We start from the raw sequence: 26,237 nt of genomic DNA, 5'->3' as shown, positions 1-26,237 counted from the left end.
TTTGGGGGCCGTTTCAGCTCTGTCCCCCTCCTTTCCTGCCAGGTGCACCCAGGTGTTGGCCCTGAGGTTGCGTTTGCTTTTTCCAAGTGTAGGGAACAGCCAGGGCAAGGAACGAGGCCGCTCCAACATGACGGCACTGGGAGCTTGTGAGCCTCGTGGGGGAAAAATAAGCTGCGCTCTCATTTTTCTTCTTTCTTTTCTTTCTTTTCTTTCAACAGTTTTATTTGGTGATCAGAGGAATATCGGACTTATGACAGAAGCATTCATCGGAGGCAGCAAGAGGTGCAATACTTCGCAAGGTGAAAGTAGTAAGTCATGGTGCCCAATCACAGTTATTTCTTGTTGTGATTGGGGTGGCATTCACCTGTCTGGCTGTGGGCCTGCGGGTCGTGTTTCCCGGTTTTAGTAGCAGCAGCAGCAGCAGGAGCAGCAGCTACTGCTGTGTGTCGGCTGGGTGACTTTCTCCCCTGGGTGTTTGGGTTCTGGATGGAAGAGCTGAAACGATTGCCAAAACGTCAGTAACTTCGTTGTTCAGCTCTGAGTACCAATGCCATCCTGATGGTGGTCATGTAAGGGGACCTCCCTGCACTAGGTTTTGGCTAGGATAGAGTTATTTTTCTGCACAGTGTGGGGCTGTGCTGTGGATTTGTGCTGAAAACAGTGTTGCTAATACCGGGATATTTTGGTTACTGCTGAGCAGTGCGCAGGCAGCGTCAAGGCCTTTTCTGCTTCTCACCCCCCCCCCACCAGCGAGTAGCTGGGTGTGCACAAGAAGTTGGGAGGGGACACAGCCGGGACGGCTGACCCCAGCCGACTAAAGGGATATTGCATACCATAGGAGGTCATGCTCAGCATATAAGGGGCTTTGGGAAGAAGAAGAAGAAGAAGAAGAAGAAGAAGAAGAAGAAGAAGAAGAAGAAGAAGAAGAAGAAGAAGAAGAAGAAGAAGAAGAAGAAGAAGAAGAGAAGAAGAAGAAGAAGAAAGGGGGTAAACTCAGAGCGGTGGAGTTTTTTTCTACCCAAGTCACCATTAACGCGTGATGGAGCCCTGCTTTCCTGGGGATGGCTGAACACCTGCCTGCCGATGGGAAGTGGTGAGCCATTTCCTTGTCTTGCTTTGCTTGCGCGTGTGGCTTTTGTTTTACCTATTAAAGTGTCTTTATTTCAAGCCCCGAGTTTTCTCACTTTTTCTCTTCCGATTCTCTCCCCCATCCCACCGTGGAGGGCAGGTTTCTCGTGCTGACTAGAAGCCTTGTTTCACTTAGTTTTCACTTCTATTTGTGCTCTATTGGATTACAGCTGTTGTGACTTCACCTGTCATTAAACATCTTGACCGCAAAGTGGTAGTTACCGTAAAGATAGTAGGTGTTTATAGGTTGGTTGCAGTGAAGGTGGCGGTCAAGGAACTACTCTGGTTCTAAAATGTCCGGTTGGTAGTTCTGCCTTGCACACTAGAACTTGTATAGTAAAGGGTGTGTAATTTCTTTGGGGAAGAGTAACAGAAGTGTGGAGGTTGGGAGGAAACGAGAAGATGCATTGCATTTAAAGACCTCTGAAACTGCAAAGTGAAAAAGTGCTAGTATTTATTCATCTCAGAAATTATGCCTTAAAACATCGTCTGCAAAAGTCATTTCAACAGTCAAATTTTCATAACAAATTAAACTTAGTGGATCTGTGATCACACAGAACGTATATTTTGTGTTTTCAATCAGTTTTGAAACATTGTCGTGTACTTCCTGCATCTTATTTTTGGAATTTGCAATTGTGTCCTCTTTGGATTTTCCAGCTGATAATTTCCGCATTTCAATTTCGATTGCTCTTGTAAGTCGAAGAACTGGCTTCATCTCTTTCTCCTGTCTATGTATCGCTCTCCTTTCCTGTTCACTTCCCTGTCTTCTTGGCTCTGTTGTCAAAATAGATAGGCAGAACATGTTGTGCATCACTTATTAGAGGGAAAGTCTATGCTCTGTTCAAAAGGTGTTAAGAATTAGACTTCCAACAGAAGACGCAAGATAGAGGTTCTAATCTCAGTTACCTGACTGGTTGTTTTAGACTTTGAGAACGTTTTAGGGTGTGGATTTCTTTTCCTCCAAGTTGGTGCATTGTAAGAGCCTGAAGTATATTTGTCTGTAGAAAAAAGACAAGCACTGTTTCTTAATTTCAGCTGCAATATAGGGAAAGACTCTCTTAGCCTGGTATGCAAATTAAATATTACATTAGCTGAAGTATCAATGCATACATTGGGTGACTCAGACACCACCTCTGAAATACAAGGTAGTATTAAATATAGATTTTGCCTCTAGAACTCTAAAGATCATCTGTAATCTCGCAGCGTTTCCATCAGGCTCACAGGATCTTCCAAAGGAGGCGGATTGTGCCACGGACATCCTTGACTTGGACAAAGTGAATGTTCCTGTGTAGACAACCTGCCCAAAGGCATCAGTTGCTTTTAGATTAGACTACTCCACAATCCGGTCTCCTTTTTTGTCCCTGCTTGGGAAAGCGCTAGATGCAAGGCAGTGTTATGTTTTTGTACTAGGTGGTTGATTTTGCGTCAGAGTATGCTGCCCAATGACTGACTAGTTTTCTGTAAAACTCGGTTAGAAATCGTTATTATGAATACTCTGGTTTTCTGTTAATTCCAGATTAATTCCATTAATTCAAAGTACTAATTCCACAATAGTCCTAAATTTTTCCTTTTGCACACAGCCTGTGAGTCTTACCATAGCTTTCGGTTTGGGTCCAAAATCTTCTATTTGCGTCAAGCTGATTCTTTGGTTTGGAGCGTTTCCCAGCATACGGCTCAGGTACTGCTGAAAAGAAAGGTAGCGAAAGTGCTAATGGTGGTTTTTACGACAAAAATGGTGATCGCCTTTTTTTGGGGGGGGTTGTTTTTTTCTTTTTTTTTTAAACGCTATATCCTTTCTCAACCTGGAAATTTGATAAGATGTAGTCTTCTCATTGAGAATGTTCTCTCTGTAATCTCTATGAAAGAAAAAGAAAAACCCCACAACTATTCGCCCCTGAGACGAAGCGGTGATGCTGGGATTCCTTTTGCTTCACTTCATTTGTCTGAAAGTGGGGGTTACTGTGTCTGAAGGAGGTTCCTTTGATTGGCAATTAAGACAGGGAGGCACCTCTAGGTGGAGATTCAGCCCAGCTTAAGAGAGGTGACTGAAACGGGCAAGATGAAATCACTTTCTTAACGTTTAAGGATCCTGTGTAAGCAGGAACCCACCTGTCGGTCCACTGCACTTTGGTTCTTGGGTGACGGTGGCAGTACGGTAGACTACATATGCTGATCTTCGAGGTTCTGAAGAACTGAAATAAGTGTCTCTTCCAGTTTCTCTCACTGGAGGAATAGCAGAAGCAGCTTCATCGTCCTTACTTTGACCCCTTTGTTGGCGACGTGGTTTTGCTTTGGGGTCTGGAGTGTGAATTCCTAAAAGAGAAGCAGCAAACTCAGACCAAAATGCTGGGCTATTCCTTCAAAATTGGACATGTTGCAGGAGGCCGGAGGCTGGAAGGCCTAGATAAAGCAAATGCTCTTTGTGGCTAGTCCAATCCAAATATGGACTGTCCCTATCTGACACTAAGAACAGAAATTAACTAGGTCCTGCCAAGTCATCTGTGAGTTGAGTAAACAAGAAGGAATAAGCCAACTGTTTTCTCAAAATACCTTTTCCTGTTCCTGTGTTATGGGACTTGCTTTCTCCCTCGGAAATCCATTGCTTCTCCTTTGCTTCTTTACCGGGATAGTTCTTTACCCGCTCCATGCGATTGGTTCCTGAGGGATTAAAATAGCGCATATTTACTTTTTGCAAAAGCAGGCACAATCTTCTCCTCCAAAAATGCTTTTTTGTTTGGTTGGGTTTTTTGGGAATTTTTTTTGGTTTTTGGTTTTGGTTTTTTTTAAAGCAGATCTCCCACTTCATACACAGGTCTTCTTGGGCTGTACATGTTAAAAGTGCCGTTCCTCAGAAGGAAAGCGCAAGCGGTTATGGTTCCTCTAGAAGAGTTCACGGTTGCAAAATCTCGCAAGGAAACTCAAAAATTGACTATAAACACAAAGATGTTGGACTCATTCAATGTCTTTGACCGCTTCTGGCTTAGAATGCTTCTCATTATGAATTTGCAAATCTTCATGAATACTGTATTTTGGGTTTACAGTTTAAAAGTACAAACATTGGCTTTAATCCACATACGCGTTTGTAATCACTGCGAATCAAAAGCTGCATGCAATTTATGTGCGTGTCACAGGGGGAACAAATCCTTTTCCAAAGTCAAAGTGTACCATCTAAATGGGAACCCAATGCAAAGGGACTCCAGAGCATAGGGTGACAACCCTGGTCTGTGTGTCGCTACAAGGTAACTCAGTTAGCAACAAACCAGGAACCTTAATTAGCATGGTCCTGCCTACCGGTGCTTATTTCTCACGTGCTGCACATGAGGCACGCTTTTCCTCTGGCTCGGCTGCATCGTCAGTTGAGCTACGTGTTGTCCTGCGAGCTGAACAACTGAAATGATGTGGCATGCAAACTAACTTCAGTTTATAACTTGATATAAGTTTAATCCTCAGGCACATCGGTGATACAGTTTACAGCATGGGCCCAGGCATGCTTGTAACAGCTGACCTGGCGTTGCTGACGTGGTGCCAAGGAGCATTGCAGCACTACCAGTGAACGGCCAAAGCTTCAACCTTGTCACATTGGCTTTAGCTCCGATGTCAACGTACCTAGTGGTAAGGGTATTCTACTGCGGACATGTCTGTTTTATAACTTCACAGAAGCAATTCTTTTCCAAAATTAAGCAGGAAAAATTCAATTGGAATCAGCATAGAGGATTTTTTTTTCCTAGAATGATGCTAACCCAAGCAGAATGGTAAAGAGTGTTTTTGATTGTTATAGGTAATGCTGCAGCGTGAGAAAGAGTCTCTAGAACATAACAAAGAAAGAATAACTCAGATCTAAAATGATGAAGCTTAATGCGTGCACGTTCAGGTTTTTTTACTTAGCACATGATGTTCAGCAAAGAGAAGCTGATGCTAAAGTGTATTACCTCCGTTTTCAAAGGATCCACGATCTGTTCTGGGAATGGTCTCTGCTGGTACTGTCGTTCCTGAGCTCTCTCCTTCTCCTTTTGCATTCTTAAATGTTGTAGGAACTGTATCACCGTCACCTGGAAGGGCAACAGAGAGAGTGGTTTAGCTGCTTGTGTGTAAGCCCGGGGAATGGCGCTGCCATTCTCTTCCTCCCTCAGTGATCCTATCTGACTGAATTTCTGGTATTTTGAAGATGCATGTCATTGTGGTACCAAAAACCTCAGAGAACTGTCTGGAAGAAATGCTTTGGGGAAACATCTCTATCCTTTTCTCTGAATGTATCTAATTCTAAAGACAGACCTATATTAGAACCTGTATTTGCCTGTTTGTTACTGATTTCCTTGTCGATAGTCTAAGTATATCTCAATGAGGTGACATAAATCTTGGTCGTGAGGAAAAATTGTAGGGAAGACCACGTCTGTCGTGTGTCTCAGGAAAGTAGACATAGGCTTAATAGCCCATTTCTACCTTTTCCCTCGCCAGTGGACGCAGGTAGTCGCCACGTGTGTGACACTACCCATGTATATAGGGAAAAAGTAGTGAAGTCTGTTGACGCTCTTTGTAATACGCTATCCTTCATTGTCACTACATTAAAGAAGAGGGGAGGAGGGGCAAGCTATGGAGTAGTTTCTCCCTGTAACAGTAATTTAAAAAGTGGTAAACGATGTCCCAGAAGATGAAAAGCACTTGCCTGCCTGCAAGTCTCGCTCGGTAGCTTCCCAGGGTAGTAGCTCGTTTTCCCGAGGTGAAGACACAGTTTTTGTTGATTGGTGTTCCTGAGGGTACTGAATCCCGTAATACTCTCCTAAACATACCCCCAGGGGAGGAAAAAACCCAATGTTTACTGTATCGGCAGTATTGCTGTTTAGGAAAGAGTGACTATATTGCTGTTTAGGAAAGAGTGACTGATTTCCTACTTACCAGATTGATAGCATATTTCCTTTATTGCTCTTTCCTCTTCAAGGTCTGCAGCAGTCTGAGGCACCCAGTCAGGAGCACCTGTAGGCAGTATTTTTAAAAGGTTACGCGGTATCTATACAAAGACCTTCAACAATTCTTAATGGTCAAAAACCAACGTGAGTTTCATTGTGGTCAGGGTTTGTTTTTTTCTGACGGCAACCTCTGATTCTGGACAGAAAAATGATTCCTGAATAGCAGGAGTTTCCAGCTGCAGTGGAATTGCAGTTCCAACACGTATACAACAAGCTCTGCCCAAAGTTCCTCTGCTGCAATGTCTGCCGGCAGAGCTGGTGAAGGGAGTGCTCCTTGTCTGTCTCAGTTAAGGCCGCTAAGATCAGCAAAGCCCTCCTTTTTATACTGTTTAAATTGAGGTGGCTTACTCGGACTGAAACCGAGTTAGGAAGTGCTAACAGGCAGCCCCGAAGGGCAGGGGGAAAGTGAAAAGCAGCTTGGGGCGGCCTGAGAACTAGCACAGGAATTTGCGGAGTGCACGCATGAGAGCAGGTCGGTCTCTCGCTTTCACCCCCTGGGACTGCACGGTTCATTCCTTCCCAAGGAGTCTCTCAGTCAACGGTTTAACTACATTTCAAAACCTAAATAAAATCTAATATAGCAATAAATGTATACACATACACACTCGGTTAAACTAATGAAGAGTTTTGAGGGGATTCTCTTTGCTAGATTGAAGAATATCTTTCTGTAGTAAAATGAGACCGCCTACAGAGTTTAGGAAATCAGTGAAACAAGGCTTCTAGTCAGCATGAGAAACCTGCCCTCCATGGTGGGATGGGGGAGAGAATCGGCAGAGAAAAAGTGAGAAAACTCGTGGCTTGAAAGAAAGACAGTTTAATAGGTAAATACTTTGAGCAAAGTATTTAAGGGGAAGTCACACAGCTACCTTTTGTAAACCAACCTGTGACTTCACCTTCAGTGAGGAGAGTGTACAGCCCCTGTTCAAAAGTTTGTTTCCCAGAGAAGAAGTACCACCTCCTGAACTTGTCATTTTGTCCCCAAATTTTGAGAAATTTTGAAGAGTGACTACCAGTTCCAATAGTTTGGAGATTATGTCAAAAACCCGTCAAGACCTCTTTTCTCAAAAGAGGATGGTTTGATGGTTATGCTAATAAACGAGTTGCAAAGTGCATTGCGAGAGTGGAAAACCCCCTTCTACCCCCCCGGTAAACGAAAGAAAAAATTGTTTACCGTTCTCCTCCTCTTCATCATCGTCCTCATCGTCATCTTCATCGTTGAGGTGTATAGTCAGTGGAGGGTGAATTGGTCGTAAAATATTCTTTTGATTTCTGAGTGACTCTTGACCATGGGCTGGGTGCAGAATCCCTTCTTGGACACCTTGTTGCAATGGGGCATCTGCAGGAAAGAACATTACATTCATTTTGTTAGGAGGGAACTGGAAGATCAAATCCAGGTTCAGGCCAGCAGGTATCTTCTTGAAATCATTGCCATACTGAAGGAGTCATTAAATAGACGGATTGTGCCTTTTCCGAAAAATCTTCTGCTGAGGTCGGCAAAAGAGCGTCTTCCAAGTACAGAAAGTCTGAAAAAGCAGGCAGATATTTACACTATGGGACAACATGGGATTAGTAATACGGGGGCTGAAGTGAGTCAATGAGTTTAGAACCCCACCTGTGAAAATATTTTAAGCATGCTGAATAATAGGCAGGCCATGGCATCGATTTTGAAGAGTTTAGCAACGCTAAGCACAGGAGTACCAATTTTTAGCTTGTCGACAATTTTTTCTCTCAAAATCTTCTGAACCACAACTCTCTCTACTAAGTGCAAAGTGTAGATTTTGAGAAGGAATATGAAGTTCATGACATTAATTTACACTCAACCAGATTCTTGTGCATCTCTTGCTTGCCTATGAGCAGCATGTGTATCATGTTAAAGGCATTTTAGTAGCACACCTGCAGACCAGATTTGTTGTATCTCGTGCAAGAGAAATTAAGATACAACACTTAACTTGGTAGAGCCTTTATTTATTCATTTCGTTAGTAATGTATTTATTGATTTAATTTATTAATTTATTCCAAACGACAAACTGGAAATACATCTGCACACACAGCACTGTAATCTGATGTTGTCTCTACAAGGGGTGTCTCATCCATATAACATGTTGTGCTCTATCAACAGATACTGCTGCTGGTGGCCCTAACAACCTCCTCCCTCCAACCACACACGCTGCTTTTCATTTCTCTTAAGTGCTTACCTGCCCACTAACCATTTTCACTCCTGGAGAGATTTCATCTAGCAAATACCCAAGGAAGGCAACATTTTTACTCCATGGATCTTAGCAACCTAAACTGCCTTTTGTGACTTCACCTTTCATGTCACCGATAGTTACAAAGATTCGTAAGCAGACAGCTAAAAAAAGTCATATGGCAACCCTATTCAAATGCCAATCCAATTCCTTTCTTTGCCTTCAACTTGCCGGCATAGCGGATCATACCTGATTGATTTGCCATGGTACATTTCTTCACCTGCACGTACGCTACGTAAGCGCTGGAAGGACGTTTTTGTGCACTTACTTAAGAGCTCTACTGGACAAACGGCTGAGAAAATATTTTTACTCACTGTTACTCGGCGGCAAAAAAAGTCCATTTATGCTGCGAGGTTTGCTGTGATGGAAGGCGCAACTGATCCTCAAGCAGCCTGATGGTTGTTTTTCCCAGAAACAGGGGATGTTGCTGTACTTCTGCTGCAGGAGAAAAGAGGTTTCAGATACTGTCAGTACAGCAATAAAACGGGACTAAATGGATTCATATACAGCGTACTGCTGTGAACATATGACTAAGATTCTGTGGGACCACGCGCTGCTACTTTCGAACATGTAAAGTTATCTTAAGCTCCAGGTAACTCTAAAGTTACCTTGAGCTAGGGCAAGGGAGCTTTCGTGATGTCTGTAGATGAGAATAGGAGCAAAGCAGTCTCCTTACTGTACTGCAGTGCGTGCAGTATCGTGGGTTACCGGCGGTTTCTTAATGAGTTTCTATGTCATTTTTTAAAGGACATCAAAGTCACACTTGAAAATAGTTGAATACGTGACGGGAAGTTCCACCCAGTTCCAGACGTTAGCAGCTGGGTCTCAGAGCAGCATCTCCAAAACATGCCACTTCTGGACTGTCGTCGGGACAGCTGGGTGTTTAGATGATCGTGAGCTCTTCTCACTGCTTCTGAAAATCAGCTGTTTGATCTACAGATGGGGCCAGGACCCACGCAGAGTGGCATAGCGACGTCTAACTTTACGTAACCACCCTCCCTTTCAAGACGGATATGTCAGGAGAATCAAGGGTACAAACCACTCTACAATCTACAGCATTTACCTGTGCGTAGGGGGAACAAACATGGAAAGAGCGGTCATTCCCAGCTGCGGCCATTTCCAGCTCTCGGGCTTCTCCTCCACTCTCCTACTGCTGGCAGAACATACACGAAAAAGTTAGAGCTCTCAACATTCAGGCAACTTGTAATCGTGTCCTGAAAGCAGTAGTTCTCTTTCCAAACCTGGACCTTCAGACCTTTTTGGAAACAAAACTCCAACAGATGGCGAAAGACGCTGGAACGGAGGAGCTGCTACCTTCTCCGGGCTTGCTGAACGGACGAAGGCAGTTGCTAGCCGGTATAGAATGTTACGTTACGAAAGCTCCCAACTGCTCCTCCAGCTCGTGACATCAGCATGATGGTGCTATGTGGCCTGTCCAGCTTGAACACCTTCCTCTCTCTCCCTTGCTTCAGAGTAGAGTACGGAAAATCGGACCGTTTCAAAGGGTCTCCCCTTCTGGTGTTTCTTTAACGTAAACCGGAACAAACCCATTTGGCAGGGCTACAAGAATACCCAACTTCTTGCTTATCCTTATCCTTTGACTAGGTTTTCAACCAAAATCCTGTTGGCCCATGTTTTTCTTGCAGCACCTCTTTCTTTGGATGGAGAAACTTGCTGCTTCGTGTTAGTACACTGCTAGCTGTTAACGGCTGACGTTGTTGGGGTTCATTGCTTTTTCTTGCTTCCATGATGTCCAGTGCCACAGCTAAAGCAGAAAGAAGAGCGTACACTTGTGTCCCTAATTAAGACCTCTGTTCTCGCTCCCGTCCGAGGCTGCCTCTGAACAGACAATATCTAGGCGGGGAAAGGAAGTTTCAGTCCTGGAAAACGGTCAGGCAGGCTGTGATCCCCAGGACAGGGGGTCACAGTTCCCACACTGAGTGACATCAGTGACTTGGAGCTGAACACTTCCGGTGCCAGAGACTCCACGGGCACAAATGGTACGAGGCTGGCTCAGCGGTGGTTATGCCCAAGCTGGGGGAGAAGCACGGAGACATTGAAATGACTGGAAGTCTTCAGGTCTCTCGAGGAGCCGATCAATTTGTTTGTGACTCAGGTATCAGGAGATGGCCCGAAGAGCTGTGAAGCGAGAAACGATGTGAGTGAAGGGGCTCCCACAGGTCCGTAAGCCCTACAGCTGACTGGGGCACACAGGGGAAGGAACATGCCGGAAAGCAGGCGAGGGCCATGAATAATGAACTGCCAGCGGGCAGGAGCAGCCCGAGTAAGAAAGTGTTAACGCTGCCAAGAGCTATCCAAACAGGGGCTCTTCTTAGCTGTGTAGCTGTGCCTCAGTGAGGCACAGAAGAAGGCACAGTCAGGAGGAACTCATTCTGTCCCGGCTTTGCACGGCCCGGGTTTGGTAGCGGGGATCCAGAGGGGTGGCTTCTGTGAGAAGCTGCTAGAAGCTGCCCCCATGTCCACTACAGCAAATGCCAGCCGGCTCTGAGAGAGACTCACTGCTGGCCAAGGCCGAGCCCATCAGCGACGGTGGTAGCACCTCTGTGAGAACTTTGTTAAGGAGGGGAGAGGGCTGCTGGGCAACGGCAGCCAGAGAGAGGAGTGAGAATGTGTGAGGGGAACAACTCTGCAGGCACCGAGGTCAGTGAGGAAGGAGGGGGAGGAGGTGGTCCGGGCACTGGGGCAGAGATTTCCCTGCAGCCCATGGAGAGGACCACGGTGAGGCAGGCTGTCCCCCCACAGCCCATGGAGGTTGTTGGTGGAGCAGACATCCACCTGCAGCCCGTGGAGGACCCTGTGCCGGAGAAGGTGGATGCCCAAAGGCAGCTGTGACCCCGTGGAGAGCCCGTGCTCTCTTATGGGTCAGCATTAAAGGGAGGGCTGGGACAGGGGACATTATAGCTGGGGTCTGCTACAGGCCACCCGACCAGGAAGACTGAGCGGATGAGGCCCTCTATAGACAGGTAGGAGCAGAAATGGATTTCTGAGGAGCCAAGAAATTCCCCTAAGACAGGAACAGGCAAAGGTATTTTGAGAAAACAGTTGGCTGATTCCTTTTTCTTTACTAAACTGTTAGATGATTTAGACGTGAAGCTCAAGGGCAGCCTTGGCGGCAGTGACCAGGAGAGGGTGGAGGTCAAGATCCTCAGGGCAGTGAGGAGGGCGCACAGCAAGCTCCCTACCCTGGACTTCAGGAGAGCAGACTTTGGTCTCTTCAGGGACCTGCTTGGTAGCGTACCATGGGATAAAGCCCTGGAAGGAAGAGGGGCCCAAGAAAGCTGCTTAGCATTCAAGGATCACCTCTTCCAAGCTCAGGAGCGATGCATCCCAACAAAGAGGAAGTCAGGCAAAAACACCAGGAGGCCTGCATGGCTGAACAAGGAGCTCTGGGCCATCCAGAGGGACCTTGACAGGCTTGAGAGGTGGGGCCGTGCAAACCACGTGAAGTTTCACAAGGCCAAGGGCAAGGTCCCGCACATGGGTTGGGGTGATCCCAAGCACAGCTGCAGGCTGGGCAGTGGAGAATGGATTGAGAGCAGCCCTGAGGAGAAGGACTTGGGGGTGTTGATCGATGAGAAGCTCAACAAGAGCCGGCGATGCGCGCTTGCGGCCCAGAAAGCCAACCGTATCCTGGGCTGCATCAAAAGAAGTGTGACCAGCAGGTCGAGGGAGGGGATTCTGCCCCTCTACTCCGCTCTTGTGAGACCCCACCTGGAGGACTGCATCCAGCTCTGGGGGCCCCAACATTAGAAGGACATGGAGCTGTTGGAGCGAGTCCAGAGGAGGGCCACAAAGCTGGTCAGAGGGCTGGAGCCCCTCTCCTATGAAGACCAGCTGGGAGAGGTGGGGTTGTTCAGCCTGGAGAAGAGAAGGCTCTGGGGAGACCTTAGAGCAGCCTTCCAGTACCTGAAGGGGGCCTACAGGAAAGCTGGAGAGGGACTGTTTACAAGGGCATGTACTGACAGGGCGACGGCTAAAGGGTTTAAACTGCAGGAGGGTAGACTTAGATTAGATATGAGAAAGAAATTCTTCACTGTGAGGGTGGTGAGGCACTGGAACAGGTTGCCCAGAGAAGCTGTGGATGCCCCCTCCCTGGAAGTGTTCAAGGCCAGGTTGGATGGGCCTTTGGGCAACGTGGTCTAGTGGAGGGTGTCCCTGCCCATGGCAGGGGGCTTGGAACTAGGTGATCTTCCAACCCAAAGCAAGCTGTGATTCTATGCCTGTCTCCTGTGGAAGGGACCCCACGCTGGAGCAGGGGAAGAGCGTGAAGAGGAAGGGGCGGCAGAGAGAACATGGGATGAACTGAGCGCAACCCCGACTCCCCGTCCCCCTGTACCGCTCGCGGGGAGGAGGTAGAGCAAAAGCAGGTGAGAACTTGAGCCTGGGCGGAAGGGGGGGCGGGGGAAGGTGTTTTAAGGTTTCGGGTTTATTTCTCATTACCCCACTGGGATTGGCTTGGTCCTAAATGAGGAGGGGAGTGACAGAGCAGCTTTGGTGGGCACCTGGCGTGCCGGCAGGGTCAACCCGCCACAGACGGGGCCAGGGCCGTGTACCGAGGCGGAGAGCCTGGGTAACAAGCAAGAGGAGGCAGCTGTCCTGACGGAGGCCAAATCGGGCACGGAGAGGTCCCCGCACCCAGCCTGGGGACAGGGCCTCCACGCCCCAGGCCCGCGGCACCCCGGCAAGCAGAAAAGACAGCCTGAGGAAAGGCTGCCCGGCCAGGGGAACGGCACCGCCACCGGCTAACGGCCGCCGCCGCGGCGCGCACCGGGCCACCACGCGGCCGCCTCAGCCCGGCGCCGAGCACAGCTGGGGCGGGGCGGCCCTGCCGCGGCGGGAGCCGCCGCTGTGGAAAGCGGAGCTGCCCCAGGCCCGCGGCCGGGCCCCGCCGGGCGGTGGAGCCAGCGCCTCGCTGAGGGCTGCTGGAGAGAGGCGACCGCCCCGCGCCCCGCCCCGCCCCGCCGTCCCCGGCGAGCGGTCGGCCGTCCGGCCGGGGCCATGAGCCGGCGGGGCGCGGTGCAGCGGAAGGTGCCGTGTCTGTTCGTGACCGAGGTGAAGGAGGAGCCGTCGGCCAAGCGGGAGCGCCAGGTGGCCGGGGCGGCACGGGGCCGGGCGGGAGGCGGGCGGGGCCGCAGTGCCGGCGGCGGGGCCGGGACAGGCAGCAGCACCGACCGTGCCAGGTCCGCCCGGCCCGGCCCGGGCCGGCTGCGGGGAGGGGGAGACCCAGGCGGCGGGAAGTGTCGCCGCAGGTCTGGAGCGAAAGGCACGGTAGAGGTTTCCGTAGGGCTCCCCCCTAGAAGGCGGGAAAGGAAGGTCGTTTGGGGGCCGTTTCAGCTCTGTCCCCCTCCTTTCCTGCCAGGTGCACCCAGGTGTTGGCCCTGAGGTTGCGTTTGCTTTTTCCAAGTGTAGGGAACAGCCAGGGCAAGGAACGAGGCCGCTCCAACATGACGGCCCTGGGAGCTTGTGAGCCTCGTGGGGGAAAAATAAGCTGCGCTCCCATTTTTCTTCTTTCTTTTCTTTCTTTTCTTTCAACAGTTTTATTTGGTGATCAGAGGAATATCGGACTTATGACAGAAGCATTCATCGGAGGCAGCAAGAGGTGCAATACTTAGCAAGGTGAAAGCAGTAAGTCATGGTGCCCAATCACAGTTATTTCTTGTTGTGATTGGGGTGGCATTCACCTGTCTGGCTGTGGGCCTGCGGGTCGTGTTTCCCGGTTTTAGTAGCAGCAGCAGCAGCAGGAGCAGCAGCTACTGCTGTGTGTCGGCTGGGTGACTTTCTCCCCTGGGTGTTTGGGTTCTGGATGGAAGAGCTGAAACGATTGCCAAAACGTCAGTAACTTCGTTGTTCAGCTCTGAGTACCAATGCCATCCTGATGGTGGTCATGTAAGGGGACCTCCCTGCACTAGGTTTTGGCTAGGATAGAGTTATTTTTCTGCACAGTGTGGGGCTGTGCTGTGGATTTGTGCTGAAAACAGTGTTGCTAATACTGGGATATTTTGGTTACTGCTGAGCAGTGCTCAGGCAGCGTCAAGGCCTTTTCTGCTTCTCACCCCCCCCCACCAGCGGGTAGCTGGGGGTGCACAAGAAGTTGGGAGGGGACACAGCCGGGACGGCTGACCCCAGCCGACTAAAGGGATATTGCATACCATAGGAGGTCATGCTCAGCATATAAGGGGCTTTGGGAAGAAGAAGAAGAAGAAGAAGAAGAAAGGGGGTAAACTCAGAGCGGTGGCATTTTTTTCTTCCCAAGTCACCGTTAACGCGTGATGGAGCCCTGCTTTCCTGGGGATGGCTGAACACCTGCCTGCCGATGGGAAGTGGTGAGCCATTTCCTTGTCTTGCTTTGCTTGCGCGTGTGGCTTTTGTTTTACCTATTAACGTGTCTTTATTTCAAGCCCCGAGTTTTCTCACTTTTTCTCTTCCGATTCTCTCCCCCATCCCACCGTGGAGGGCAGGTTTCTCGTGCTGACTAGAAGCCTTGTTTCACTTAGGTTTCACTTCTATTGTGTGCTCTATTGGATTACAGCTGTTGTGACTTCACCTGTCATTAAACATCTTGACCGCAAAGTGGTAGTTACCGTAAAGATAGTAGGTGTTTATAGGTTGGTTGCAGTGAAGGTGCCAGTCAAGGAACTACTCTGGTTCTAAAATGTCCGGTTGGTAGTTCTGCCTTGCACACTAGAACTTGTATAGTAAAGGGTGTGTAATTTCTTTGGGGAAGAGTAACAGAAGTGTGGAGGTTGGGAGGAAACGAGAAGATGCATTGCATTAAAAGACCTCTGAAACTGCAAAGTGAAAAAGTGCTAGTATTTATTCATCTCAGAAATTATGCCTTAAAACATCGTCTGCAAAAGTCATTTCAACAGTCAAATTTTCATAACAAATTAAACTTAGTGGATCTGTGATCACACAGAACGTATATTTTGTGTTTTCAATCAGTTTTGAAACATTGTCGTGTACTTCCTGCATCTTATTTTTGGAATTTGCAATTGTGTCCTCTTTGGATTTTCCGGCTGATAATTTCCGCATTTCAATTTCGATTGCTCTTGTAAGTCGAAGAACTGGCTTCATCTCTTTCTCCTGTCTATGTATCGCTCTCCTTTCCTGTTCACTTCCCTGTCTTCTTGGCTCTGTTGTCAAAATAGATAGGCAGAACATGTTGTGCATCACTTATTAGAGGGAAAGTCTATGCTCTGTTCAAAAGGTGTTAAGAATTAGACTTCCAACAGAAGACGCAAGATAGAGGTTCTAATCTCAGTTACCTGACTGGTTGTTTTAGACTTTGAGAACGTTTTAGGGTGTGGATTTCTTTTCCTCCAAGTTGGTGCATTGTAAGAGCCTGAAGTATATTTGTCTGTAGAAAAAAGACAAGCACTGTTTCTTAATTTCAGCTGCAATATAGGGAAAGACTCTCTTAGCCTGGTATGCGAATTAAATATTACATTAGCTGAAGTATCAATGCATACATTGGGTGACTCAGACACCACCTCTGAAATACAAGGTAGTATTAAATATAGATTTTGCCCCTAGAACTCTAAAGATCATCTGTAATCTCGCAGCGTTTCCATCAGGCTCACAGGATCTTCCAAAGGAGGCGGATTGTGCCACGGACGTCCTTGACTTGGACAAAGTGAATGTTCCTGTGTAGACAACCTGCCCAAAGGCATCAGTTGCTTTTAGATTAGACTACTCCACAATCCGGTCTCCTTTTTTGTCCCTGCTTGGGAAAGCGCTAGATGCAAGGCAGTGTTATGTTTTTGTACTAGGTGGTTGATTTTGCGTCAGAGTATGCTGCCCAATGACTGACTAGTTTTCTGTAAAACTCGGTTAGAAATCATTATTATGAATACTCTGGTTTTCTGTTAATTCCAGATTAATTCCATTAATTCAAAGTACTAATTCCACAATAGTCCTAATTTTTTCCTTTTGCACACAGCCTGTGAGTCTTACCATAGCTTTCGGTTTGGGTCCAAAATCTTCTATTTGCGTCAAGCTGATTCTTTTGTTTGGAGCATTTCCCAGCATACGGCTCAGGTACTGCTGAAAAGAAAGGTAGCGAAAGTGCTAATGGTGGTTTTTACGACAAAAATGGTGATCGCCTTTTTTTTTGGGGGGGGGGGGTTCTTTTTTTTTTCTTTAAACGCTATATCCTTTCTCAACCTGGAAATTTGATAAGATGTGTTCTTCGCATTGAGAATGTTCTCTCTGTAATCTCTATGAAAGAAAAAGAAAAACCCCACAACTATTCGCCCCTGAGACGAAGCGGTGATGCTGGGATTCCTTTTGCTTCACTTCATTTGTCTGAAAGTGGGGGTTACTGTGTCTGAAGGAGGCTCCTTTGATTGGCAATTAAGACAGGGAGGCACCTCTAGGTGGAGATTCAGCCCAGCTTAAGAGAGGTGACTGAAACGGGCAAGATGAAATCACTTTCTTAACATTTAAGGATCCTGTGTAAGCAGGAACCCACCTGTCGGTCCATTGCACTTTGGTTCTTGGGTGACGGTGGCAGTACGGTAGACTACATATGCTGATCTTCGAGGTTCTGAAGAACTGAAATAAGTGTCTCTTCTAGTTTCTCTCACTGGAGGAATAGCAGAAGCAGCTTCATCGTCCTTACTTTGACCCCTTTGTTGGCGACGTGGTTTTGCTTTGGGGTCTGGAGTGTGAATTCCTAAAAGAGAAGCAGCAAACTCAGACTGTCCCTATCTGACACTAAGAACAGAAATTAACTAGGTCCTGCCAAGTCATCTGTGAGTTGAGTAAACAAGAAGGAATAAGCCAACTGTTTTCTCAAAATACCTTTTCCTGTTCCTGTGTTATGGGACTTGCTTTCTCCCTCGGAAATCCATTGCTTCTCCTTTGCTTCTTTACCGGGATAGTTCTTTACCCGCTCCATGCGATTGGTTCCTGAGGGATTAAAATAGCGCATATTTACTTTTTGCAAAAGCAGGCACAATCTTCTCCTCCAAAAATGCTTTTTTGTTTGGTTGGGTTTTTTGGGAATTTTTTTTGGTTTTTGGTTTTGGTTTTTTTTTTTAAAGCAGATCTCCCACTTCATACACAGGTCTTCTTGGGCTGTACATGTTAAAAGTGCCGTTCCTCAGAAGGAAAGCGGAAGCGGTTATGGTTCCTCTAGAAGAGTTCACCGTTGCAAAATCTCGCAAGGAAACTCAAAAATTGACTATAAACACAAAGATGTTGGACTCGTTCAATGTCTTTGACTGCTTCTGGCTTAGAATGCTTCTCATTATGAATTTGCAAATCTTCATGAATACTGTATTTTGGGTTTACAGTTTAAAAGTACAAACATTGGCTTTAATCCACATACGCGTTTGTAATCACTGCGAATCAAAAGCTGCATGCAATTTATGTGCGTGTCACAGGGGGAACAAATCCTTTTCCAAAGTCAAAGTGTACCATCTAAATGGGAACCCAATGCAAAGGGACTCCAGAGCATAGGGTGACAACCCTGGTCTGTGTGTCGCTACAAGGTAACTCAGTTAGCAACAAACCAGGAACCTTAATTAGCATGGTCCTGCCTACCGGTGCTTATTTCTCACGTGCTGCACATGAGGCACGCTTTTCCTCTGGCTCGGCTGCATCGTCAGTTGAGCTACGTGTTGTCCTGCGAGCTGAACAACTGAAATGATGTGGCATGCAAACTAACTTCAGTTTATAACTTGATATAAGTTTAATCCTCAGGCACATCGGTGATACAGTTTACAGCATGGGCCCAGGCATGCTTGTAACAGCTGACCTGGCGTTGCTGACGTGGTGCCAAGGAGCATTGCAGCACTACCAGTGAACGGCCAAAGCTTCAACCTTGTCACATTGGCTTTAGCTCCGATGTCAACGTACCTAGTGGTAAGGGTATTCTACTGCGGACATGTCTGTTTTATAACTTCACAGAAGCAATTCTTTTCCAAAATTAAGCAGGAAAAATTCAATTGGAATCAGCATAGAGGATTTTTTTTTCCTAGAATGATGCTAACCCAAGCAGAATGGTAAAGAGTGGTTTTGATTGTTATAGGTAATGGTGCAGCGTGAGAAAGAGTCTCTAGAACATAACAAAGAAAGAATAACTCAGATCTAAAATGGTGAAGCTTAATGCGTGCACGTTCAGGTTTTTTTACTTAGCACATGATGTTCAGCAAAGAGAAGCTGATGCTAAAGTGTATTACCTCCGTTTTCAAAGGATCCACGATCTGTTCTGGGAATGGTCTCTGCTGGTACTGTCGTTCCTGAGCTCTCTCCTTCTCCTTTTGCATTCTTAAATGTTGTAGGAACTGTATCACCGTCGCCTGGAAGGGCAACAGAGAGAGTGGTTTAGCTGCTTGTGTGTAAGCCCAGGGAATGGCGCTGCCATTCTCTTCCTCCCTCAGTGATCCTATCTGACTGAATTTCTGGTATTTTCAAGATGCATGTCATTGTGGTACCAAAAACCTCAGAGAACTGTCTGGAAGAAATGCTTTGGGGAAACATCTCTATCCTTTTCTCTGAATGTATCTAATTCTAAAGACAGACCTATATTAGAACCTGTATTTGCCTGTTTGTTACTGATTTCCTTGTCGATAGTCTAAGTCTATCTCAATGAGGTGACATAAATCTTGGTCGTGAGGAAAAATTGTAGGGAAGACCACGTCTGTCGTGTGTCTCAGGAAAGTAGACATAGGCTTAATAGCCCATTTCTACCTTTTCCCTCGCCAGTGGACGCAGGTAGTCGCCACGTGTGTGACACTACCCATGTATATGGGGAAAAAGTAGTGAAGTCTGTTGACGCTCTTTGTAATACGCTATCCTTCATTGTCACTACATTAAAGAAGAGGGGAGGAGGGGCAAGCTATGGAGTAGTTTCTCCCTGTAACAGTAATTTAAAAAGTGGTAAACGATGTCCCAGAAGATGAAAAGCACTTGCCTGCCTGCAAGTCTCGCTCGGTAGCTTCCCAGGGTAGTAGCTCGTTTTCCCGAGGTGAAGACACAGTTTTTGTTGATTGGTGTTCCTGAGGGTACTGAATCCCGTAATACTCTCCTAAACATACCCCCAGGGGAGGAAAAAACCCAATGTTTACTGTATCGGCAGTATTGCTGTTTAGGAAAGAGTGACTATATTGCTGTTTAGGAAAGAGTGACTGATTTCCTACTTACCAGATTGATAGCATATTTCCTTTATTGCTCTTTCCTCTTCAAGGTCTGCAGCAGTCTGAGGCACCCAGTCAGGAGCACCTGTAGGCAGTATTTTTAAAAGGTTACGCGGTATCTATACAAAGACCTTCAACAATTCTTAATGGTCAAAAACCAACGTGAGTTTCATTGTGGTCAGGGTTTGTTTTTTTCTGACGGCAACCTCTGATTCTGGACAGAAAAATGATTCCTGAATAGCAGGAGTTTCCAGCTGCAGTGGAATTGCAGTTCCAACACGTATACAACAAGCTCTGCCCAAAGTTCCTCTGCTGCAATGTCTGCCGGCAGAGCTGGTGAAGGGAGTGCTCCTTGTCTGTCTCAGTTAAGGCCGCTAAGATCAGCAAAGCCCTCCTTTTTATACTGTTTAAATTGAGGTGGCTTACTCGGACTGAAACCGAGTTAGGAAGCGCTAACAGGCAGCCCCGAAGGGCAGGGGGAAAGTGAAAAGCAGCTTGGGGCGGCCTGAGAACTAGCACAGGAATTTGCGGAGTGCACGCATGAGAGCAGGTCGGTCTCTCGCTTTCACCCCCTGGGACTGCACGGTTCATTCCTTCCCAAGGAGTCTCTCAGTCAACGGTTTAACTACATTTCAAAACCTAAATAAAATCTAATATAGCAATAAATGTATACACATACACACTCGGTTAAACTAATGAAGAGTTTTGAGGGGATTCTCTTTGCTAGATTGAAGAATATCTTTCTGTAGTAAAATGAGACCGCCTACAGAGTTTAGGAAATCAGTGAAACAAGGCTTCTAGTCAGCATGAGAAACCTGCCCTCCATGGTGGGATGGGGGAGAGAATCGGCAGAGAAAAAGTGAGAAAACTCGTGGCTTGAAAGAAAGACAGTTTAATAGGTAAATACTTTGAGCAAAGTATTTAAGGGGAAGTCACACAGCTACCTTTTGTAAACCAACCTGTGACTTCACCTTCAGTGAGGAGAGTGTACAGCCCCTGTTCAAAAGTTTGTTTCCCAGAGAAGAAGTACCACCTCCTGAACTTGTCATTTTGTCCCCAAATTTTGAGAAATTTTGAAGAGTGACTACCAGTTCCAATAGTTTGGAGATTATGTCAAAAACCCGTCAAGACCTCTTTTCTCAAAAGAGGATGGTTTGATGGTTATGCTAATAAACGAGTTGCAAAGTGCATTGCGAGAGTGGAAAACCCCCTTCTACCCCCCGGTAAACGAAAGAAAAAATTGTTTACCGTTCTCCTCCTCTTCATCATCGTCCTCATCGTCGTCTTCATCGTTGAGGTGTATAGTCAGTGGAGGGTGAATTGGTCGTAAAATATTCTTTTGATTTCTGAGTGACTCTTGACCATGGGCTGGGTGCGGAATCCCTTCTTGGACACCTTGTTGCAATGGGGCATCTGCAGGAAAGAACATTACATTCATTTTGTTAGGAGGGAACTGGAAGATCAAATCCAGGTTCAGGCCAGCAGGTATCTTCTTGAAATCATTGCCATACTGAAGGAGTCATTAAATAGACGGATTGTGCCTTTTCCGAAAAATCTTCTGCTGAGGTCGGCAAAAGAGCGTCTTCCAAGTACAGAAAGTCTGAAAAAGCAGGCAGATATTTACACTATGGGACAACATGGGATTAGTAATACGGGGGCTGAAGTGAGTCAATGAGTTTAGAACCCCACCTGTGAAAATATTTTAAGCATGCTGAATAATAGGCAGGCCATGGCATCGATTTTGAAGAGTTTAGCAACGCTAAGCACAGGAGTACCAATTTTTAGCTTGTCGACAATTTTTTCTCTCAAAATCTTCTGAACCACAACTCTCTCTACTAAGTGCAAAGTGTAGATTTTGAGAAGGAATATGAAGTTCATGACATTAATTTACACTCAACCAGATTCTTGTGCATCTCTTGCTTGCCTATGAGCAGCATGTGTATCATGTTAAAGGCATTTTAGTAGCACACCTGCAGACCAGATTTGTTGTATCTCGTGCAAGAGAAATTAAGATACAACACTTAACTTGGTAGAGCCTTTATTTATTCATTTCATTAGTAATGTATTTATTGATTTAATTTATTAATTTATTCCAAACGACAAACTGGAAATACATCTGCACACACAGCACTGTAATCTGATGTTGTCTCTACAAGGGGTGTCTCATCCATATAACATGTTGTGCTCTATCAACAGATACTGCTGCTGGTGGCCCTAACAACCTCCTCCCTCCAACCACACACGCTGCTTTTCATTTCTCTTAAGTGCTTACCTGCCCACTAACCATTTTCACTCCTGGAGAGATTTCATCTAGCAAATACCCAAGGAAGGCAACATTTTTACTCCATGGATCTTAGCAACCTAAACTGCCTTTTGTGACTTCACCTTTCATGTCACCGATAGTTACAAAGATTCGTAAGCAGACAGCTAAAAAAAGTCATATGGCAACCCTATTCAAATGCCAATCCAATTCCTTTCTTTGCCTTCAACTTGCCGGCATAGCGGATCATACCTGATTGATTTGCCATGGTACATTTCTTCACCTGCACGTACGCTACGTAAGCGCTGGAAGGACGTTTTTGTGCACTTACTTAAGAGCTCTACTGGACAAACGGCTGAGAAAATATTTTTACTCACTGTTACTCGGCGGCAAAAAAAGTCCATTTATGCTGCGAGGTTTGCTGTGATGGAAGGCGCAACTGATCCTCAAGCAGCCTGATGGTTGTTTTTCCCAGAAACAGGGGATGTTGCTGTACTTCTGCTGCAGGAGAAAAGAGGTTTCAGATACTGTCAGTACAGCAATAAAACGGGACTAAATGGATTCATATACAGCGTACTGCTGTGAACATATGACTAAGATTCTGTGGGACCACGCGCTGCTACTTTCGAACATGTAAAGTTATCTTAAGCTCCAGGTAACTCTAAAGTTACCTTGAGCTAGGGCAAGGGAGCTTTCGTGATGTCTGTAGATGAGAATAGGAGCAAAGCAGTCTCCTTACTGTACTGCAGTGCGTGCAGTATCGTGGGTTACCGGCGGTTTCTTAATGAGTTTCTATGTCATTTTTTAAAGGACATCAAAGTCACACTTGAAAATAGTTGAATACGTGACGGGAAGTTCCACCCAGTTCCAGACGTTAGCAGCTGGGTCTCAGAGCAGCATCTCCAAAACATGCCACTTCTGGACTGTCGTCGGGACAGCTGGGTGTTTAGATGATCGTGAGCTCTTCTCACTGCTTCTGAAAATCAGCTGTTTGATCTACAGATGGGGCCAGGACCCACGCAGAGTGGCATAGCGACGTCTAACTTTACGTAACCACCCTCCCTTTCAAGACGGATATGTCAGGAGAATCAAGGGTACAAACCACTCTACAATCTACAGCATTTACCTGTGCGTAGGGGGAACAAACATGGAAAGAGCGGTCATTCCCAGCTGCGGCCATTTCCAGCTCTCGGGCTTCTCCTCCACTCTCCTACTGCTGGCAGAACATACACGAAAAAGTTAGAGCTCTCAACATTCAGGCAACTTGTAATCGTGTCCTGAAAGCAGTAGTTCTCTTTCCAAACCTGGACCTTCAGACCTTTTTGGAAACAAAACTCCAACAGATGGCGAAAGACGCTGGAACGGAGGAGCTGCTACCTTCTCCGGGCTTGCTGAACGGACGAAGGCAGTTGCTAGCCGGTATAGAATGTTACGTTACGAAAGCTCCCAACTGCTCCTCCAGCTCGTGACATCAGCATGATGGTGCTATGTGGCCTGTCCAGCTTGAACACCTTCCTCTCTCTCCCTTGCTTCAGAGTAGAGTACGGAAAATCGGACCGTTTCAAAGGGTCTCCCCTTCTGGTGTTTCTTTAACGTAAACCGGAACAAACCCATTTGGCAGGGCTACAAGAATACCCAACTTCTTGCTTATCCTTATCCTTTGACTAGGTTTTCAACCAAAATCCTGTTGGCCCATGTTTTTCTTGCAGCACCTCTTTCTTTGGATGGAGAAACTTGCTGCTTCGTGTTAGTACACTGCTAGCTGTTAACGGCTGACGTTGTTGGGGTTCATTGCTTTTTCTTGCTTCCATGATGTCCAGTGCCACAGCTAAAGCAGAAAGAAGAGCGTACACTTGTGTCCCTAATTAAGACCTCTGTTCTCGCTCCCGTCCGAGGCTGCCTCTGAACAGACAATATCTAGGCGGGGAAAGGAAGTTTCAGTCCTGGAAAACGGTCAGGCAGGCTGTGATCCCCAGGACAGGGGGTCACAGTTCCCACACTGAGTGACATCAGTGACTTGGAGCTGAACACTTCCGGTGCCAGAGACTCCACGGGCACAAATGGTACGAGGCTGGCTCAGCGGTGGTTATGCCCAAGCTGGGGGAGAAGCACGGAGACATTGAAATGACTGGAAGTCTTCAGGTCTCTCGAGGAGCCGATCAATTTGTTTGTGACTCAGGTATCAGGAGATGGCCCGAAGAGCTGTGAAGCGAGAAACGATGTGAGTGAAGGGGCTCCCACAGGTCCGTAAGCCCTACAGCTGACTGGGGCACACAGGGGAAGGAACATGCCGGAAAGCAGGCGAGGGCCATGAATAATGAACTGCCAGCGGGCAGGAGCAGCCCGAGTAAGAAAGTGTTAACGCTGCCAAGAGCTATCCAAACAGGGGCTCTTCTTAGCTGTGTAGCTGTGCCTCAGTGAGGCACAGAAGAAGGCACAGTCAGGAGGAACTCATTCTGTCCCGGCTTTGCACGGCCCGGGTTTGGTAGCGGGGATCCAGAGGGGTGGCTTCTGTGAGAAGCTGCTAGAAGCTGCCCCCATGTCCACTACAGCAAATGCCAGCTGGCTCCGAGAGAGACTCACTGCTGGCCAAGGCCGAGCCCATCAGCGACGGTGGTAGCACCTCTGTGAGAACTTTGTTAAGGAGGGGAGAGGGCTGCTGGGCAACGGCAGCCAGAGAGAGGAGTGAGAATGTGTGAGGGGAACAACTCTGCAGGCACCGAGGTCAGTGAGGAAGGAGGGGGAGGAGGTGGTCCGGGCACTGGGGCAGAGATTTCCCTGCAGCCCATGGAGAGGACCACGGTGAGGCAGGCTGTCCCCCCACAGCCCATGGAGGTTGTTGGTGGAGCAGACATCCACCTGCAGCCCGTGGAGGACCCTGTGCCGGAGAAGGTGGATGCCCAAAGGCAGCTGTGACCCCGTGGAGAGCCCGTGCTCTCTTATGGGTCAGCATTAAAGGGAGGGCTGGGACAGGGGACATTATAGCTGGGGTCTGCTACAGGCCACCCGACCAGGAAGACTGAGCGGATGAGGCCCTCTATAGACAGGTAGGAGCAGAAATGGATTTCTGAGGAGCCAAGAAATTCCCCTAAGACAGGAACAGGCAAAGGTATTTTGAGAAAACAGTTGGCTGATTCCTTTTTCTTTACTAAACTGTTAGATGATTTAGACGTGAAGCTCAAGGGCAGCCTTGGCGGCAGTGACCAGGAGAGGGTGGAGGTCAAGATCCTCAGGGCAGTGAGGAGGGCGCACAGCAAGCTCCCTACCCTGGACTTCAGGAGAGCAGACTTTGGTCTCTTCAGGGACCTGCTTGGTAGCGTACCATGGGATAAAGCCCTGGAAGGAAGAGGGGCCCAAGAAAGCTGCTTAGCATTCAAGGATCACCTCTTCCAAGCTCAGGAGCGATGCATCCCAACAAAGAGGAAGTCAGGCAAAAACACCAGGAGGCCTGCATGGCTGAACAAGGAGCTCTGGGCCATCCAGAGGGACCTTGACAGGCTTGAGAGGTGGGGCCGTGCAAACCACGTGAAGTTTCACAAGGCCAAGGGCAAGGTCCCGCACATGGGTTGGGGTGATCCCAAGCACAGCTGCAGGCTGGGCAGTGGAGAATGGATTGAGAGCAGCCCTGAGGAGAAGGACTTGGGGGTGTTGATCGATGAGAAGCTCAACAAGAGCCGGCGATGCGCGCTTGCGGCCCAGAAAGCCAACCGTATCCTGGGCTGCATCAAAAGAAGTGTGACCAGCAGGTCGAGGGAGGGGATTCTGCCCCTCTACTCCGCTCTTGTGAGACCCCACCTGGAGGACTGCATCCAGCTCTGGGGGCCCCAACATTAGAAGGACATGGAGCTGTTGGAGCGAGTCCAGAGGAGGGCCACAAAGCTGGTCAGAGGGCTGGAGCCCCTCTCCTATGAAGACCAGCTGGGAGAGGTGGGGTTGTTCAGCCTGGAGAAGAGAAGGCTCTGGGGAGACCTTAGAGCAGCCTTCCAGTACCTGAAGGGGGCCTACAGGAAAGCTGGAGAGGGACTGTTTACAAGGGCATGTACTGACAGGGCGACGGCTAAAGGGTTTAAACTGCAGGAGGGTAGACTTAGATTAGATATGAGAAAGAAATTCTTCACTGTGAGGGTGGTGAGGCACTGGAACAGGTTGCCCAGAGAAGCTGTGGATGCCCCCTCCCTGGAAGTGTTCAAGGCCAGGTTGGATGGGCCTTTGGGCAACGTGGTCTAGTGGAGGGTGTCCCTGCCCATGGCAGGGGGCTTGGAACTAGGTGATCTTCCAACCCAAAGCAAGCTGTGATTCTATGCCTGTCTCCTGTGGAAGGGACCCCACGCTGGAGCAGGGGAAGAGCGTGAAGAGGAAGGGGCGGCAGAGAGAACATGGGATGAACTGAGCGCAACCCCGACTCCCCGTCCCCCTGTACCGCTCGCGGGGAGGAGGTAGAGCAAAAGCAGGTGAGAACTTGAGCCTGGGCGGAAGG

The 26,237-nt window shown here is 47.6% G+C and overlaps 1 protein-coding gene across 1 annotated transcript; it reads right to left on the bottom strand.

The window, feature by feature from the left end:
• Positions 1–1,839: 1,839 nt before the first annotated feature.
• Positions 1,840–23,162, bottom strand: LOC129201546 (uncharacterized). Its single transcript, XM_054812994.1, has 17 exons — positions 22,887–23,162; positions 22,138–22,261; positions 20,749–20,913; positions 19,508–19,585; positions 19,278–19,391; positions 18,544–18,663; positions 17,162–17,269; positions 16,830–17,033; positions 7,264–7,428; positions 6,022–6,099; positions 5,792–5,905; positions 5,058–5,177; positions 3,679–3,786; positions 3,238–3,441; positions 2,723–2,812; positions 2,035–2,126; positions 1,840–1,902 (listed from the first exon to the last, which is right to left on the bottom strand). The coding sequence occupies exons 1-17, from the start codon at positions 22,938–22,940 to the stop codon at positions 1,840–1,842; spliced, it is 2,001 nt and encodes a 666-aa protein (XP_054668969.1). The 5' UTR covers positions 22,941–23,162.
• Between the last annotated feature and the right edge of the window lie 3,075 nt (positions 23,163–26,237).

The sequence above is a fragment of the Grus americana genome, chromosome 1 (assembly GCF_028858705.1).
Source record: "Grus americana isolate bGruAme1 chromosome 1, bGruAme1.mat, whole genome shotgun sequence".
Lineage (NCBI taxonomy): Eukaryota > Metazoa > Chordata > Aves > Gruiformes > Gruidae > Grus > Grus americana.
The sequence above is the reverse complement of the archived record's forward strand: the minus strand, read 5'-3'. Positions and strand labels throughout refer to the sequence as shown.